Raw genomic sequence first — 16,285 nt, 5'->3', positions numbered from 1 at the left:
TTGGGCAATGTTTAGAATAGCATGAGTTCTGTGAAATAAGTGCACAAAAGCTTCCTTTACATAAAATATTTATTTTTTAAAAAAGGTTGCACACATACACATCTATACAGAATGAGACACTTCTTTTCATGAACAAAGTGTTTTCTTAAGAGTCACAATGAAAATGGTAGTAATGTCGAAAAATGTTCGTAGTTCAGCAATTCTCAACTGCTAATCCCAAGGTTGTCCGTTTTTTTTCCCACTGTGGAAAAAGATCGTTCTGTCCGTTTCTACCACTTTTTTTCAGTACATTAAAATTTCTGAACTTAATAATAAATAGAGATGTTGCTTCTTAACATTTTAAAATTCTAAATAGCACACATACATTAGAGTAATACTATTGTATGAATACTTTAAGTAAAAATGGGGGAAAACAATAGCTTTTTTTATCATAAAATGTTTATAAAATAATAAATTACTGATATTAAGTAAAAATGTATAAAATAACACGTGCATTTACTGTAAATATTCACATCATCTGTCACATAGTAGTTTCATTGTCAGTTAATGCATTTGCAAATAAAAATGAGATAAAAAGCAAGAAGTTTTTGAGTCTTTTGGTTAAGGAGGTTAAACGAATTAACAAGCTGATGTCCAAAAAGAAAATGGTGGCTCTGATAAGTTGAAGCTTCACTTCGACTCTTTGACATTACTTCTTTTTGGGAAGTTCAGTGAAAAGGGATGTACTCTGTGCGGATTTGAGTTGGAATACTTGTGTAAAACTTTTACAAAAGCAATAAAACTCAACGCTGTGCCAATCAACCTTTCCTATTACCCCAATAGGGAATAAACATACAGACATTTATTATTTTTACAGTAGATTGCATTATCATTCATAATACTAATGCGAGGTTATTTGTTTTTAATTAATTTATTAACGTTATTAATTTTGAATATTTATACCACGAGAAACTATTCCATACTTTTTCTAGTAATATGCAATAATATTTTAATACAACTGTTTTCAACTGCTTTGTTTTGTTGATTTTGATTACTTTTAATGCACAACATTTATCATTACAAATGAACCGACACTTAGGTAGACAAACAGAATAGTTAACAAATTTAAATATTCGCTGATTGGTATACTAACATTACATTGAATGAAAGTTTCAATATAGTCCCACTGTTCAAAAATTTTACTTATTAATTTGGAATCAGTTCTTTGAAAGTAATTTTAACAAAACAACACTAAGGAGAATAATTTAAATTTTGTTACTTTTTGATTTTTCTTAAATTTTATGACGCATTACATTCTGTTACAAAGTAATTTAAATATGTCACAGTAAACAGATAAAAACCTCATATTAAATACTATTATATATATACATATATAAAGGCAATTTATTATTAATTTTTTTTAATTTAAAATTTGCAGCTAAAAAAAGAACACACTTGGATATTATATTTTGCAGTACTTTGTTTTTACACTATATGAAGCATTAAATATTGCTTAAAAGCAAACTAATTAAAATATTCATTGTAATCCAAGTTTAATACTCCTTGGCACTTAAAGAGAAGAATAAAAAATGTCTGCCAATGTTTTAATTTCATCCCTCATTTTAATGATGATACAATAATGCATCAAGAACAAAAGAGTAATTTGTAATGATATTTTAAGCAACTTTGGTTTGTATTTGTGTGTAAGGTAAATGCAAGATTCTTCATTTATGATACATGTTACCATAATTATCAGTTGTCAAGTCATATACCAGGAGAGAAATTAACTATCCATTTATGCAGAATTGCAAACAAACACAAACCAAATAAGGCATTTACTATACTAATTTTTTTTTTTTAATTTTGGAATGATTTATTTTAAATTGATAATCATACTTAATAGATAAATTTTCTATACTAAATTGGCTTATAGTTCAAATATAGTTTTCAATGCATCTCTTGTTATTAAGTTTTTTTTTTTTTTTAAATTTTTTTACAAGTGTTATATTACGATAAATATATAATCATTTAATTTTAATTGTATCATTAATTTAAAAATATAATACTATTAAAAAAAATTGCAACAAAATTATAATTTAGTTGAATCATGTTACAACTAAATATTGTTGTAAATAAATGATGCATAATAACACTTTGTGAAAAAAAAAAAACTGTTCACAAAACTTGCCAAATTTTACTGGTCTGTGAGTCAAAAAAGTTTGAGAAATGCTGATCTAATTGATTGAAACTGCATTAAGGCACATGCTGTAAATCTTCAGTTTTCATCTTTTAAAGTGAAATTAAAGGATTTATGTCACCAATTGCGCCAAAATACGTTACACACATATGATTGACACAGTTGAATACACAGTTCCTCAATAAACAATACTATACAGCTTCACCTGAGGATATTATGTATTTTCTGTCTGAAAGAAATAATTTCTTGAAAATGTCTCAAGTGTCTTGCTGCTCGGCTCTTAAACAAGAGCCGCAGCAGAAGCGTCTGTAGGATTCATTATTACAATAACCCACTTTGACTATCAGTGCGCAATTGCCAAAATGAGGACTGTCCACACATGATGAATCTGTTGCTGCAGCTGCAAAATAGAGTAGAAATTTTTTTAATGAAAGATTAGTCGAAATGTCAAAGGTCTAGTTTTACATTTACGCTGTAAGGAAAATGTTATGCAAAGTTAGGCTGACTATAAACAGAGAACTAAAGAAAAAACTTAGCCAGCATTCAGTTAGCTAAAAAAAAAACACTTCCCGGTGCTAAAACAAATCCTTGTTTTTTTCTTTGTTATTTTTAGTTATATAAAAGTTTGGATTAAAATCTTGAGTGTGACATGCAAAACATATTCTTTTATATACAGGGTTAGCATACAAGAATATTGCAGTTTCAAAAATTAAAATTTCATAAACTATTACTTAGCACTAAAAATAAAGATAAACAAATCCAAAATGATTACCGCATATTTGTTAACATTTTAAATCGTATGAGCGGCTACATTTTTAAAAACTTTTTACTTCAATAGCAATTGACAGAAGATTTTAGAATATCTCTTTTATGTAAATAAAAGTAAAGTTTCAAAGAAATTCTTGAAGGAAGTCTGTGGCGGACGTGCATCCAAGAGACCCCATAGCACCTAGTCTTGAAATTTTGTACAAAATTACTTCAAGCCCCGGGGGTGTGCACCTGGGGTTTAATTTTTTTAAATTCAAATTAGTTTTTTTGTAATTAATTTTTTAAGCTCAAATTTTGTGTGAATTGCCTATTATTGCCAGTTAAAGGGGTGAAAAATTACTTGCATACATTAATATTATATATCGTTGGAAAAGGTAGAATTTTCCGCATTCTGCACAGTTTGTTTCAATGCTCTACCTTAAATATGGTGGAAGTTATTTGCCTTTTTAGCTCGAACTTTTTTAGGCTTAGCTAAAATTTAGGCACTACTTTCTTCATTAAATCTATCAGTGAAAGGCGAAGGAATAGTCCTACAGTTTTCTTTTTGACACCACTGAAAAGAACGGCATTTTTTACTCCAGATCTAACTCGATCTATGGTCGAAAAACTGAACTTCTATCTACAAAAGAAAAAAGTTACAAGCCGTTTAAAATCAATTTCGAATAATCCTCATCTCTATTAAAATTATTGATGTTTTATTTGGCATTGCCATAGTTACGTCTTTTTGATTTGCATGTTTCTTCTTTCCATTATTCACAAGCCTTAAGGGTTTTGATTTTAATGGAAAATCTTAGGCTCAACTCAATTCAAGCCTGGAGTTAAAGAGCATAATATGTTACTGAGACCATGAGTATACAAAACTCCAGTTTTGCAATGCTAAAGAGCCCCTTAGCCCTTACAACTCTGCAAGTTGGTACAATTCATTTTGAAATCCGGGGAAGGGTGCTTTTTGATCCAAAGGGAGCTTATAATGCAATTTTAATCTGTTTCTTTCTGACGATTTAAATCTTTGCGAATCAAATAAGATTGCAATCTTCGGGGGTTGATGAGCGTTAGCAAGCAAGGGGCAGAGCCCTCAGGTACTCAAAAAAAAAAAAAGATAAATCTTTTCAAACAACTGAAGTTTAAATTCATATTTTGGAAATTCGTCAAATGTGTATATTTTTAAATGTTGTTTTTTCGTTTCTAAAAGAGTTCTATTTTTTTCTTCATACTTATTGCCATTTTACTTTCATGGGTACGGAAAAAGCTTGATTTTTAATCGTGTCAAAACGGTGTGTTTTGAGTTATTTCAGTTACAGAAGAAAATGAAAAAAAGTAGCGATTGTTTCTCATAATTATTACAGACCCAGACAATGCCGGGTATTTTGCTATGTACAATAACCTGGCAATTATATTAAAAAAAGTCATTAAATAGAGTCTGCCCCCCTACCCCCAGTTACCGTCGAAAAAAGATTTATTTTTCGTACTATTTGGAATTAAGAATCATATCTTATGAATATAGATTAAGCAAACATTTTACAAAGTTTTATAAACTTGGCAAGTCTCTGGCTATTGTATGCTACTTCGGTCCTTTGGCAATAAATAATGGATTTGGATTTATTATTTTACATTTTTACGCTGCTTTTAATTGCAAAAATAGAAAATGAAATTTAACAAAATAACATATTAAAAACTTATTCGATAGGCAGAGTTGTAATTACACGGTCTCGACGAGTGTTCAAAAAAATTTCGCAAAATTAATTTTGTTAAAAAGATTATTAAAACATTATGTATAAGGTCTTGAAGTTTAAATTTATCCACCAAATTAGTGAAACAACATGCTCAAATAACAATAAAACTACTATTAAAATGTAAATTAATCTGCTAAATCCATTTTTTATCTCCAGTCTCACCAGGCAACTACGTTAACGCATTGGCGAATTTTTAAAAATTTTCATGAAAGTTTTAATTTTCTTTTTTGTGTGTGTTTTTAAGGATTAATGATGCTAATTTGGATTTTGTGGAAATAATGTCCCTACTTTAATGGCGACAATGGAGAATATTGTTTTTCTTTTTTTTTAATGTTTTTTATGCTATCGGACCTGTACTGCTGAAGATTTTTTGGAATTGATCATGACTGAGATCTTCAGAGGGAGATGTTATTTAAAAACCGTTATCATCATTTTAATAGAGACTTTAGGGAATCATTCTCTTTCCAAAATGAGAAGTTTTTTGTACTATTGTCTTCATTTAAATGGGAACTTAAAAACTGTTGTGCTTACTCTGACTTTAATGGTATTTTTACTCTGAACTTTTTGGTATTTTATTCAGGACCATCTACGTCATTTAGAAACGGTTAATTTCCTTCTGACGGGGATCTTAAAGGTTTGATGTTCTCACTCTAAATTGACATTATTAAAATCAGGATTTGTAGTGACTGTTGACTCTTATTTTGAACGATATCTCCGGTAAGAAGCTATACAATAATTTAGATAGCGGTGTAGCGCTGGACATCATTTGACGGGGATCGGGATTATAAAGGGAAATGTTTGACTTTATTTAAGAATTGTTGACCTCATTCGAATTGAAATTTTTGAGAATTACTCAAACTAATGTCTTTACAACTCCTAAATGTTTTCATGATTTATGTTGTGTGATTTTTTGGGTGTCTTCCCAGTTTCACCGACATTTCATTTACCCTCCCCCCCCCCTGATTTTCAGTTTTAATCATATCTTTTGATATGTTAAAGGGGGGGGGGAGGCAATTTGAAATGTCGGCAAAACTGGGGACAAACCATTTTTTGGTATTTATTTGACCTCTGCCAGTGTTGACCATTAACTTAAATCGATTTTAAAAAAAAACTACATCAACGTGAGCGAAACCGCGGGTAAATACCTAAATGTGTATGAGCAAACATATTCGAGCCATAACATAGGCGAGCAAATTAACATAGCAAATTGGCTAGAAATTCATCATCCATTATTTGTAATTATACAGACAAACCAAATGACCTTTCAATTTTCTACTACGGCAAAGCCATTCGGGTACCGCTAGTATTAAATAAAACGGGTGTAATGGTGACTGAATTTGTACCATTACATATATACATTTACTTACATATGACTTATATGAACTTGAACTCTGCAATTCTAAAGCAATTTATGAGAAAAGGGATATTTCCTTACCATTTACAGTTAAAGTAATTGCTGATGAAGCAACATTGCCATGATATGCAGCCGAACACCGATACTGTCCACTGTCGGCAACTTCAGCTTTAGGAATTAAAAGTGTGTGATTGGACAAAATTCTCTTTCTGTCGTTTGATAACACCACATTGTCATTGTGGAGCCATGTCACAGTCATGTCTGATGTGGGCCCTTCAATCAGGCAATCTATTTGAAGAGATAACCCCGCAGTTGGCTGTCTTGTAATAAGTTCCACTTTTGCAGATAATGGAAGTGGAGCTGCAAAAAATGCAAAAATTTAAAATTTTGCTTAAATTTCAAATTTATCAACTAATTATGTTAGTGGTATGATTTTAAAGTATTGAGAGCAGAATACACTTAATTCAAATATCCATCCTAGTTCATTCACTAGCGTGATTGCTCAATACCAGAGCTAATCAAACTCTTTTAACGGGCAGTGGTGTCGTCATAGGCAAAATTAGGACTGGGTTCATGGGGGGGGGGGACAGTTTTTTTTAAAAGCAATATTAGTTGTAATCAAGGCTGAATTTAGACTTAACGTGGCCCTAAGCTATTTCAGGCTTTAAGTCTCTTTTGTAGTCTAAACCCCTTTTCTGTTGGTGGTGAAAAGAGCCATCTTTTAAAGCTTCCTCCCCCCACCACTATTTTGTTTGTCTTTTTTTTCTGTGATACATAAAGTCAGGCTATACTTTTTTGAGTCGTTTTTTTATTGATGTGTTGCTTGCTGTCCTTCTTAAATTGAAATTAAGAGGGAAAATGGTGTCCCTTTTTTTAGTAAGGTATAGAATATCCCCATTTTTAGGGGATTTGGGAAAAGGACCCTCTAAGAATTTTTGCTCTCCCTCAGAAATTTTCGCAAAGTAGATATAAAATTCTGCATTTTGAAAACCTTACAAGGGGTATTTGGAACTACAAAAATCTCGGGGGGGGGGGGGGGTAAAAGGCAAAATACTCTTTTGCAAATTATGATAATACACAGTAACAATTTTTTCCAGGTAGACAAATTAATGACAGCAGTCCACAGTGAGAAAAAGTGAGGGAGAAGAGAAGTTATGCATTGTTATTTGCTTACATCGGCTGTCGGCTCAATTTAATTAGTTTTTAATCCAATCCACCCACTAGTACAACAATGATCAATCAGAAAAAACGATTTTAAAGAATTAGTGTACAGATTTAGAAAATAGGTAACAAGAGAGTAACATGCTGCCCATTTGGACAATTCGTAGTTTATACACTTGATAAAAAATAAAATTGAAGCAAATTTTGCTTAGAAATTTCAAAGATTCATCTAATCCTTTACAAAGACTAGAGAACAATTAAAAATATTTAAGGCATTTTATTTGCCCTTTCTAGTCTGAATTTTAGTACTAGATTTCAGTTTTACACTATTGTTCTAACTTTGAAAGAAACAACTATTTTAGGTTTAAAAGAAAAAAAAACTATAGCTTTCTCATTGCAACAACGTTTTTTTCAATTTCAACAATTTTTACAAGTAGTGCAGAAAAGGAAAAGGAATAGAGGTAGTGTATATTTTTTTTCCCCGAGTTAAATGGATTAACAATAACAATAGGTGTAAGATAAAAGCAAGCAACATAAAAGAATTTTCAAAAATACTGCATTGGGGATTAAATAAACAGCAAGATATGAAACATGAGAGACAAAAATATGTCTCAAGTGGTATGATACAGAAACGTGAGAACCATAATTTTTACATTTTTGATGAAGGATGTGGCAAGGAGCTGAATTTGACATGTTTTGGCATTTCTCCTCCTACCCCCTCTCATTTGTTACAAATTTTTAAATTTATGGTTTGTAATTACCATTTACAAATTTCAAGGTTTTCAAGTACTTTAAAAAGAAATTTATTTTTTCAAGTACATACTTTTTTTAAGGAACAAATCATGAAATTTTCGGGAGGTGCCTTCAACAAAGCGGCTGCCCTAAGCTATAGCTTGTTTAGTTTGTAGGTAAATTCGCTTTTTTTTTAAATCTTTGTTTTAGTTTCAAGTTTGTTGAAATAATCGTTGATTATTTTAAGTATTGCAGCTGAATACATAGCTCATTCAGTGGATATTTTCACTTATATACTTGCCCTAAAGGATTTCAGTTCAAAGTAGTCATTTTCAACACATTTTCAGCAACCCAGTGACAGCTTTACTACTTTTAATACAGTGTACGGTGTCCCCCCCCCCCCCCCCCCCCCCCCCATTAGAAAAGCACAGTCGCTAACCTCTTCATTTTCACTTCTCAACTATTCAAAAACGAAAAAAAATTATGATTTTTTCTTTTATGAGTAAGATTTTGGAAGGTGTTGTCACTACACATAAAGTTCATTCAAGACTGGGGGGCATTGCCTCCTTTCGCCCCCCCCCCCCATAAATCCGCCCATGCATAGGGTATACTCTACACATGCCGTATGCTCTCAAATATAGTTTAGACATATAGCCTTAGACAAAACCCTCAAGCTTCAAAAATTTTCATATAATGACATATTACCTATATGATCACATACACATATTGTGCATAGTGGATTATTGGGGGTATACCCTCAAAAAAAAAAAAAAATAGATGGGAACATTACTGAAGACTGAGTATCTAGTAATACTGGAAATTATTGGATATTTTAAAAAATTATAATGCTGGTAAATATGGCAAAAAATGAAGTGTAATGTGCACCATTGAGGTGAACTGAAGAGCAAAATATGCTGTAGTCCATCCATTCCCAAAGTAGATGCCGCAAAGTGTTCACAGTATCTAATTTTTGTTCACCCAGTTTCAGGTGTTTTACTTTAAAAAAAACACACACACACACACACAAAATAAAACCTAAAAAGTCTTGATTTTTGTGAAACAATAAGTGGAAATTCTGTCTCTGCAACTGCCTGTTTTTTCCCCTCAAAATCATGCAAATGTATGAACATAATGCTTGACTATTTATCTCTACTTGCGTATGAATATATACAGTCGTACCTTCATATATCAAAGCAGCAACTTGTGGAGAAAAAATTCATTGCACACAAGCAAGCTTAATTTCATCGTAATTACTATTAAGACATTAAAGTTAAATCTTACAGAACTCCACTTCTAATTCATTTATGAATTACATTTTTATATGAAAGTTACTGATTAAAAAAAAAGAAAAATTAATTGTTTGTTGCTTTTAAGTGAACAGCAATCCAGACATTGGTTACAATCATCATAGTTTTGTTCTTTAAAAAGAAAAAACAATTATAAAAGTCTTGTTGAATTGCTGTTTTAAGAAAAGTTTGCATTTATTAAATCCTGTAAAAAGTTCATCACAAATATTTTTTGAAAATTGAAGTCCAGGACTCAATGTTTGAAACACATCCAGGCTTGGAAAATTTTTAGATTTTTACTAAGCTTAACAGATTTAGGAATGAAAAAAAAAAAACTATCAGAAAATTGGAATAGCTAGACAGGGTTTACAGGACAAGTCGCAGCAGTAAGTTTCTCCAATTGTTTTTTCACCCCTTAACCTCAACTAACTGACTTCTGGGGTTCGTGGTGACAACCACTAACCTTTCTTTATCTCCTGACTTTTGTGAAGCAAACGGTATTAATTTGAATAAAATGTCCGCAATTTGAATAATCATGTCCTCTCTGACTCTCCTTTGCTCCAGGCTATACATATTAAGTCTATTAAATCTAGTATCATAATCTAAATCTGAAAGTCCTTTCACTAGTTAGTTCCTTCCTTTACTAGTCTACTTTGAACCTTTTCCAATACAGAAATATCCATCCTCAGATAAGGCGACCAAAACTAAACAGCATACTCCAAATGAGGTACCACTAAACTCCTATATAACGGCAAAAGAACCTTCTTAGATTTGTTTGAAATAGAGCTTTTGATAAACCCTAGCATTCTGTTGGCTTTGTTATTTGCAATGCTGCACTGTTGACTAAACTTGAAATCCTGATTTATTAAGATACCCAGATCAATGACATTTTCCACCCGACTAATGACTGAACCCTGTAAACGATAACTCATACGCTTATTTCCACGACCTTAGTGTAACACTTGACGTTTCACTGTATTAACTGCCATACCCCACTGCTGCTCTATGAATAAGTATGGACGTGACTTTCCCTTTCTCTTCCATGGGATAAGCAAACCAACAATTGTCAGTCACAACTTATTAGTGCCCATTTGAAAAGCCTAACATTTTCCAAGGGCAACAAGATTTACATTCACTGCCTGAAATGCCAGCAACATTAGGCACCACTTGACACTGTTTTACACTATCTTGTACTAATTCGAAAAGAAATTTATTGTTCCCTTACTTTGTAACAGATTTCATTAGGGTCAACAGGTTATTTGATCCGATCCGATCCGATTCCAGGCATGTCATTCAGGAGCCTCAATTCCCTCCCCCCTGCTTTGAAAAATTAATATGTTTACATATAAGTTGGAATGGTTTTCATTGTTTTCTGATAAAATTTGAATTGAGTATACACCCTTTGCCCCTCTTCACCTACAAAAAAAATTCGAAATGCCGAGCCTGTCTGACCCCTTCAGTTCAGATGTGAGATTCGTAACAGTAACATAAGCATGGACAGTAGAGATGAGTTTGGGCTCATTTTTGAGAGCCCGGGCCCGAAAATTTGTAACCGAGCCCGCCCGAGTCCGGGTGATATTGTCTCGAACCAAAATCCAAGCCTGAAGGAAACTTTCTTGTATCAAAAACCGAACCTTCTACAATCTGACATGATCTCTCTGTTAATGAAAAATGCTATCTTTACTAATAATAAAGCTGAAAGTCTCTCTGTCCGGAGGATGTCTGGATCTCTGTGACGCGCATAGGGCTTAGACCGTACGGCCGATTTTCATGAAATTTGACACAAAGTTAGTTTGTAGCATGGGGGTGTGCACCTCGAAACGATTTTTCGAAAATTCGATGTGGTTCTTTTTCTATTCCAATTCTTAAGAACAAAAATATCATAAGCTGGACGAGTAAATTACGAAATTATCATAACGTGGAACCGTAACATGGGCACAAGGCAATTGGCGAGATATGAAATTATTATAACGTGGAACCGTAACATGGGTACAAGCCAATTGGCGAGAAAATTCACCATACATTATTTGTAAATATACAGGCGAACCAAAAGACCTTTTAATTTTTCTATTACGGGCAAAGCCGTGGGGGGTACCAATAGTGTCAAATGTTTTTCATTCACAGAAGTTTCTAAATTTTCTCAAAATGCTCCACTTCAAATGCATTACTGTATGACATATACTAATCGCAAGAAAAACACTATAAATAAGCGTTAATTTATTATTATTATTTTGTTAAAGTTTCACAATGATCAAACTGATTTAAATGTTCCTTTCACTTTCTCACAGTAGGAACATGTTTATTTATTTTAAATTTGTTTGGAGATTGACGATAGAATATATTTGCTTGAGTCCAAGCCCGCTTCGGGCCTGGGCTCAGGCTGAACCCATCTCATCTCTAATGGACAGAGCTTTAAGACAAATAATCATTTATAATAACATATATTTGTAGATCTAAGAAACATCATTACCGGGTGGAACTTTCGGTACATCGAAAGGTTCGGAATCTCTAATGTCATTTTCTTCAGTAGCAGGTAATGGCTGAGGTGTTAAATCAATAATCAGTGTAACTTTGTATATTGCACCTGAACCAATACCATTGTGCGCATGACAAGAATAATCACCCCTATCTTCATACACAACTGATCTTATGAGTAGAGCAAAGTTTTCCAGTTGCTCGTAGCGTTGGCTAGATAAGGGTAACATGGTGGTGTCACGCCACCACGTGACTTGAGGCCTAGGATAACCAATGGCATTGCAGGGAAGTTCTGCTGGTGCTCCAACTGTCGACTTGGTGACATTGACACCGGGTAATATTCTAGCGGGTTCTATAGGAAAAAAAGGATTCCAAACATGCATGGAATGTTTAGTACATGCTAGACCAAAAACCATTTTGCTAAAGACTATTAGATATTAGAGCAGAAAATTGGTAAGCATAATAAAGAAAATTAGTACATGCAATATCAAACTAAATTTATACTTATAATCTATTTGCACAAATGAGACAGTTTTACTCATATATTTTCATTTTATTCCCATAATGGGGTCGTTTCCAAAATTTTTAAAGTATTTTTTTCTGAAAGAGCATGCTTAAAAACATATGCTCTGACCATTTTTTAAATAATTTATTTAAGTTTAATATTTTAAAAAAATTACTTAAATTGTTACGCTTTCATTGTTTACACTTCTGTCGTGTGATATCACAAATGATGAAATGCCATTTAATGTTGCCATTCATAAAACAAAATATTTAGTTCGCATCTTTACTCATGTGTATTGGCAACGATATGTTTGGTAGCAAGCGTGGAGCGCAATTTTAATTGACTTGTTGATTATCATAACGTGGAACCGTGGTAGAAAGATGTGCCAAATTGCATCATTTGTGATGTCATAAAGACCACGCCTTGTTTGAAAAATCGGACATTTTAAAAATTAATTTTGAAAAAACTGTTGGGACAATGAAAGTATTTTCTGGGTTCATGTTTTTTTTTTTTGCTCATTCTATCCATTTCAATGACTAAAAATAGTACTTTTGATTGAAGGAAACCACCTAATTTTAAACTTTGGCTTTTAATTGTGATGTATTTGAATAAAGGAACCATCATCTGCCATAATATGAAGCATCAATGTTTTAAAAAGTTTTCTAGTACAGTAGAACCTCTCAATAAGGGACACTAAGGGGACTAGATATTTTGTCCCTTAACCAGAGGCGTCCTTTCTTTGGAGGTATTTCAGTTGATGTTTTTGTGTGTTAACTCTGTATAGTTTTATAATAAATGGAAACTTAAACCTCAAGATCAGAAACTGAAAACGTTATATACGAGTATATTACTAAATAAAATTCAAAGTTATTTGAATTTCAAGTTTTGTAACAAAAAAATATTACTTTTAATGAATTTATAACATAAATTATTTTGATGTCATGAACTAACAATGGACTACAATGTGAAGGAAGTTACAATTAGTGTACACATTTCAAATTTTTTGCATAAAGTTTGTAAAGGACTGTACACTATCCAAAGATGAACATAAGTGAATAATACAATGTTGAGTTGGAAAAGTATACATGTAAATTTCAGCAAGAATTTTACAATATATACTTTCTTCATTCAATACGTTATACTCATTTATACATGTTTTTTTTTTGGATATGAGACTCCCTTAAATGGACTGTCCCTTTATCAGATGCAAATACATGAAGGTCCCTGTTCAAAGGGGCTGGGACCAGAAAAATGTCCCTTAAACAAAGTTGTTTCTTAAAGGAAGTACTACTGTATTTAAAAAATGATTTATAGGTGTTAATCATTAGGTTTCAAGAACAATTTGTTTTTCTTCTCAAAATTGATGCTTCATATTATGATACATGAACTTTCCCCCCCCCCCCCTAATGTATGGAAATTAAAAGAGAAAGTTTAAAATTCCAGGAATAAAGAGTGAATATATATTTTTAAAAATGTGACACCCTTGCAAATGGATTGAGCAAATGTCAAAGTTAAAAACATGTTTTATCAAAGAAGTTTTGTACATGCTATGTCAAAGAAAATTATTGCATGCAATATCAAAGAAAATTAGTTGTCACTTAGGGTAACTTTGAACCACATGGGTTAACTTTGCATGACTTCACATTTTTTCAGTACATTTGACTTCAAAAGAAAGAATAGAAGGCACTATGCTGCAGTCTATTAGTGAGGTTGCAATATCGGTTTTCTACTCTTTCCTTACACAATAAATTAGGAACATTGTACAAGGCTAACTGCATACTTTAGTCATTCTGAAGTTACTTTTTGGAAACTGATTTTGTATGCTGATTTGGTGTTGAGGTCTCTTGTCCCACAGTGTACTATTCTAAGCGATCAAGTAAATGAGAAATAGTGTGATGCTATGCAAAATAAGTGAGGAGCTTTTAAACACTTGGAAGTTTTATTTTTCTAGTTCAAAGCTGCTGTATTTCTTTTATTAAAATAATTTATTTAACATCACCTTTCTCACATATTTCAAAGTCAAACTGTAGTAGAATAATTTAAAACAAGATTAATAATTTATTTTAATTGGATTTTATGATTATTATATCTTAATTTTGGATAACTGCTAGAGTTTTTTTTTTTTTTCTTTCAGTTTTAATAGATGCAGTGACATTATTAAAATATGAAATTGTGGATCAAAGTTACCCTGAAGGATCATTTATGTAATACCAAAGAAAATTAGCACATGCAATATGTTTACACACAAATACGCACACTTAAAGATTGAGAGAAAAATTAGTTTCACATGCATTTTTCTCCCCCACCACCACTGTGTGTGTATGTATGTGTCATCTGATTGAAACACTTTCATGCCCTTGGTATAGATTACAAATATTTAATGACTTATACATATTTTTAGGGATTTAAATACTTTTCAGGATAAATTTAAACGAGAAAATAAAGTATAAAATTTCTCTATTTTATTTTTAAATGTATTTTATAAAAGTCTAATGTACAAGAACGTCATCTTCTCACTTGTCCCCACAATTGCCAAAGAATAGGCAAAAATTCTTTCTAAGCAAGCAAACAATAAGTTTGGATTTTTGTGTTTTTCATTTCAGAATATTAAATAATTCCAATGCAAAAAATACATTTAAAACTTAATTTATATGAAAAAAATTCACACAAATATTTTTAAGTAGTGAATAACGTTATTCCTTCACTATAGTAAATAAATTTCTCAGAATTGAATAATAAATAAATACAGTAGATAGTTATTGCAGTAAACATTGGATAACTGATTATTTTAACAGTAGAACCTGTTTATCTGGATTAGTAGGGATCAAGGTAGGGGATTAACGAAAGTACACATTAAACAAAATAACCTATAAATTGTGCCTAGGTACATACACTACTTTACACAGTGAAATTAGTGTTTTGAATTCACAAGAACGAAATATAAAACTGTATCAGAGAAAATTACAAAAATAGAAAACATGGTGTACAAAAATACATTATTGCAATATTTTGCTAATTTATACAACGCTAGCACTGAGCAAAGTCTTGAAAAAATCAAGTTAAAATCGCGAATGACTGGCATCGTAATTGTGAGTTTTTCTTATCCTGCCATCTTTCGTTTTATTCTTAAAAAGTTACTTTTTTTTATAGTGCTTCATAATTTTCATACATTTTACTCCTCCAAAATAAATTTCACTCTTCTAAACAATGTCAAGGGATATTTTCCCACCCTGACAAAAAATTCCTAACTATCTCCGCATGTTATGCATATATGAGAAAATTAATTTAGGGAATACAGTAAAACCTGTCTACAACGATACCGTTGAGACTTAAAAAAATATTGTTATAGACAGGTTATCAGTATTGACAGTTTGATTATTTATGCTGTCATCTTTCTGGGACCAAGGAAAATATTATAGACAGGTTTATTGTTATAGACAGTATTTTTATACACAGGTTTCAATGTATATAACATACACTATGCATAAACTTTCAGCCACAACCTGTTAGCTTAGAGTCAAAATTTAAATGCATTGTTTGAGACAATAATCCGATATTTCTGAAAAAAAAAAAAAAAAAAATTATCTTTAAAGATAAAGAGTTTAGTTTTCACACATTGTTGAATACGAGCATGTAAATTCATTTGAATCATACAAATGGAAAATCATCAAAAATATAAGAAACTTATAACAGTTCAGAAAATATTTGTGTTACTATATTTTTGAACTTTAATATAAAAACTCATACCTGGTTGAATTGCTGGCTCAAGTAACTCATCTGTTTGGGAGAAATGTTACATTACTATTTTTTCCCTTAGAAAAACAATAATCATAACAGTATAAAAATATTTATATTGATATATAAACTAAAAAACATTTGCACCTTCAATATTTCAATAATTTAGATGAACAATATTTATTTGAACAGTAAACAAATATAAATGAGATAAGTAATCATAATTGCTTAGAATTAATTTGGATGTGAATTCACATAAAATCTTATAATTCTTGAGTCACAAACAGGGGCGCCAATTTGCAAAATTATTGAGGGGACAGGACTTAACCAGGTGGAGGGGGGAGTCTAGGGGGCATGGAA

General features: G+C 31.7%; 1 protein-coding gene across 2 annotated transcripts in view; it reads right to left on the bottom strand.

Moving 5' to 3' along the window:
• Positions 1–68: 68 nt before the first annotated feature.
• LOC129224003 (papilin-like) overlaps positions 69–16,285 on the bottom strand; it is an 87,823-nt gene continuing 71,606 nt past the window's right edge. The window contains exons 22-25 of one of the 2 annotated variants that reach the window (XM_054858394.1): positions 15,938–15,967; positions 11,681–12,037; positions 6,113–6,391; positions 69–2,576 (exon numbers count right to left, since the gene is read on the bottom strand). In XM_054858394.1, coding sequence (XP_054714369.1) covers positions 2,434–2,576; positions 6,113–6,391; positions 11,681–12,037; positions 15,938–15,967 — 809 coding nt within the window. In that variant the 3' untranslated portion in view covers positions 69–2,433. The remainder of the gene's footprint in view (positions 2,577–6,112; positions 6,392–11,680; positions 12,038–15,937; positions 15,968–16,285) is intronic. The other variant, XM_054858395.1, reaches the window with a different exon arrangement.

This window comes from Uloborus diversus, chromosome 6 (genome assembly GCF_026930045.1).
Source record: "Uloborus diversus isolate 005 chromosome 6, Udiv.v.3.1, whole genome shotgun sequence".
Taxonomy (NCBI): Eukaryota; Metazoa; Arthropoda; class Arachnida; order Araneae; family Uloboridae; genus Uloborus; species Uloborus diversus.
The sequence above is the reverse complement of the archived record's forward strand: the minus strand, read 5'-3'. Positions and strand labels throughout refer to the sequence as shown.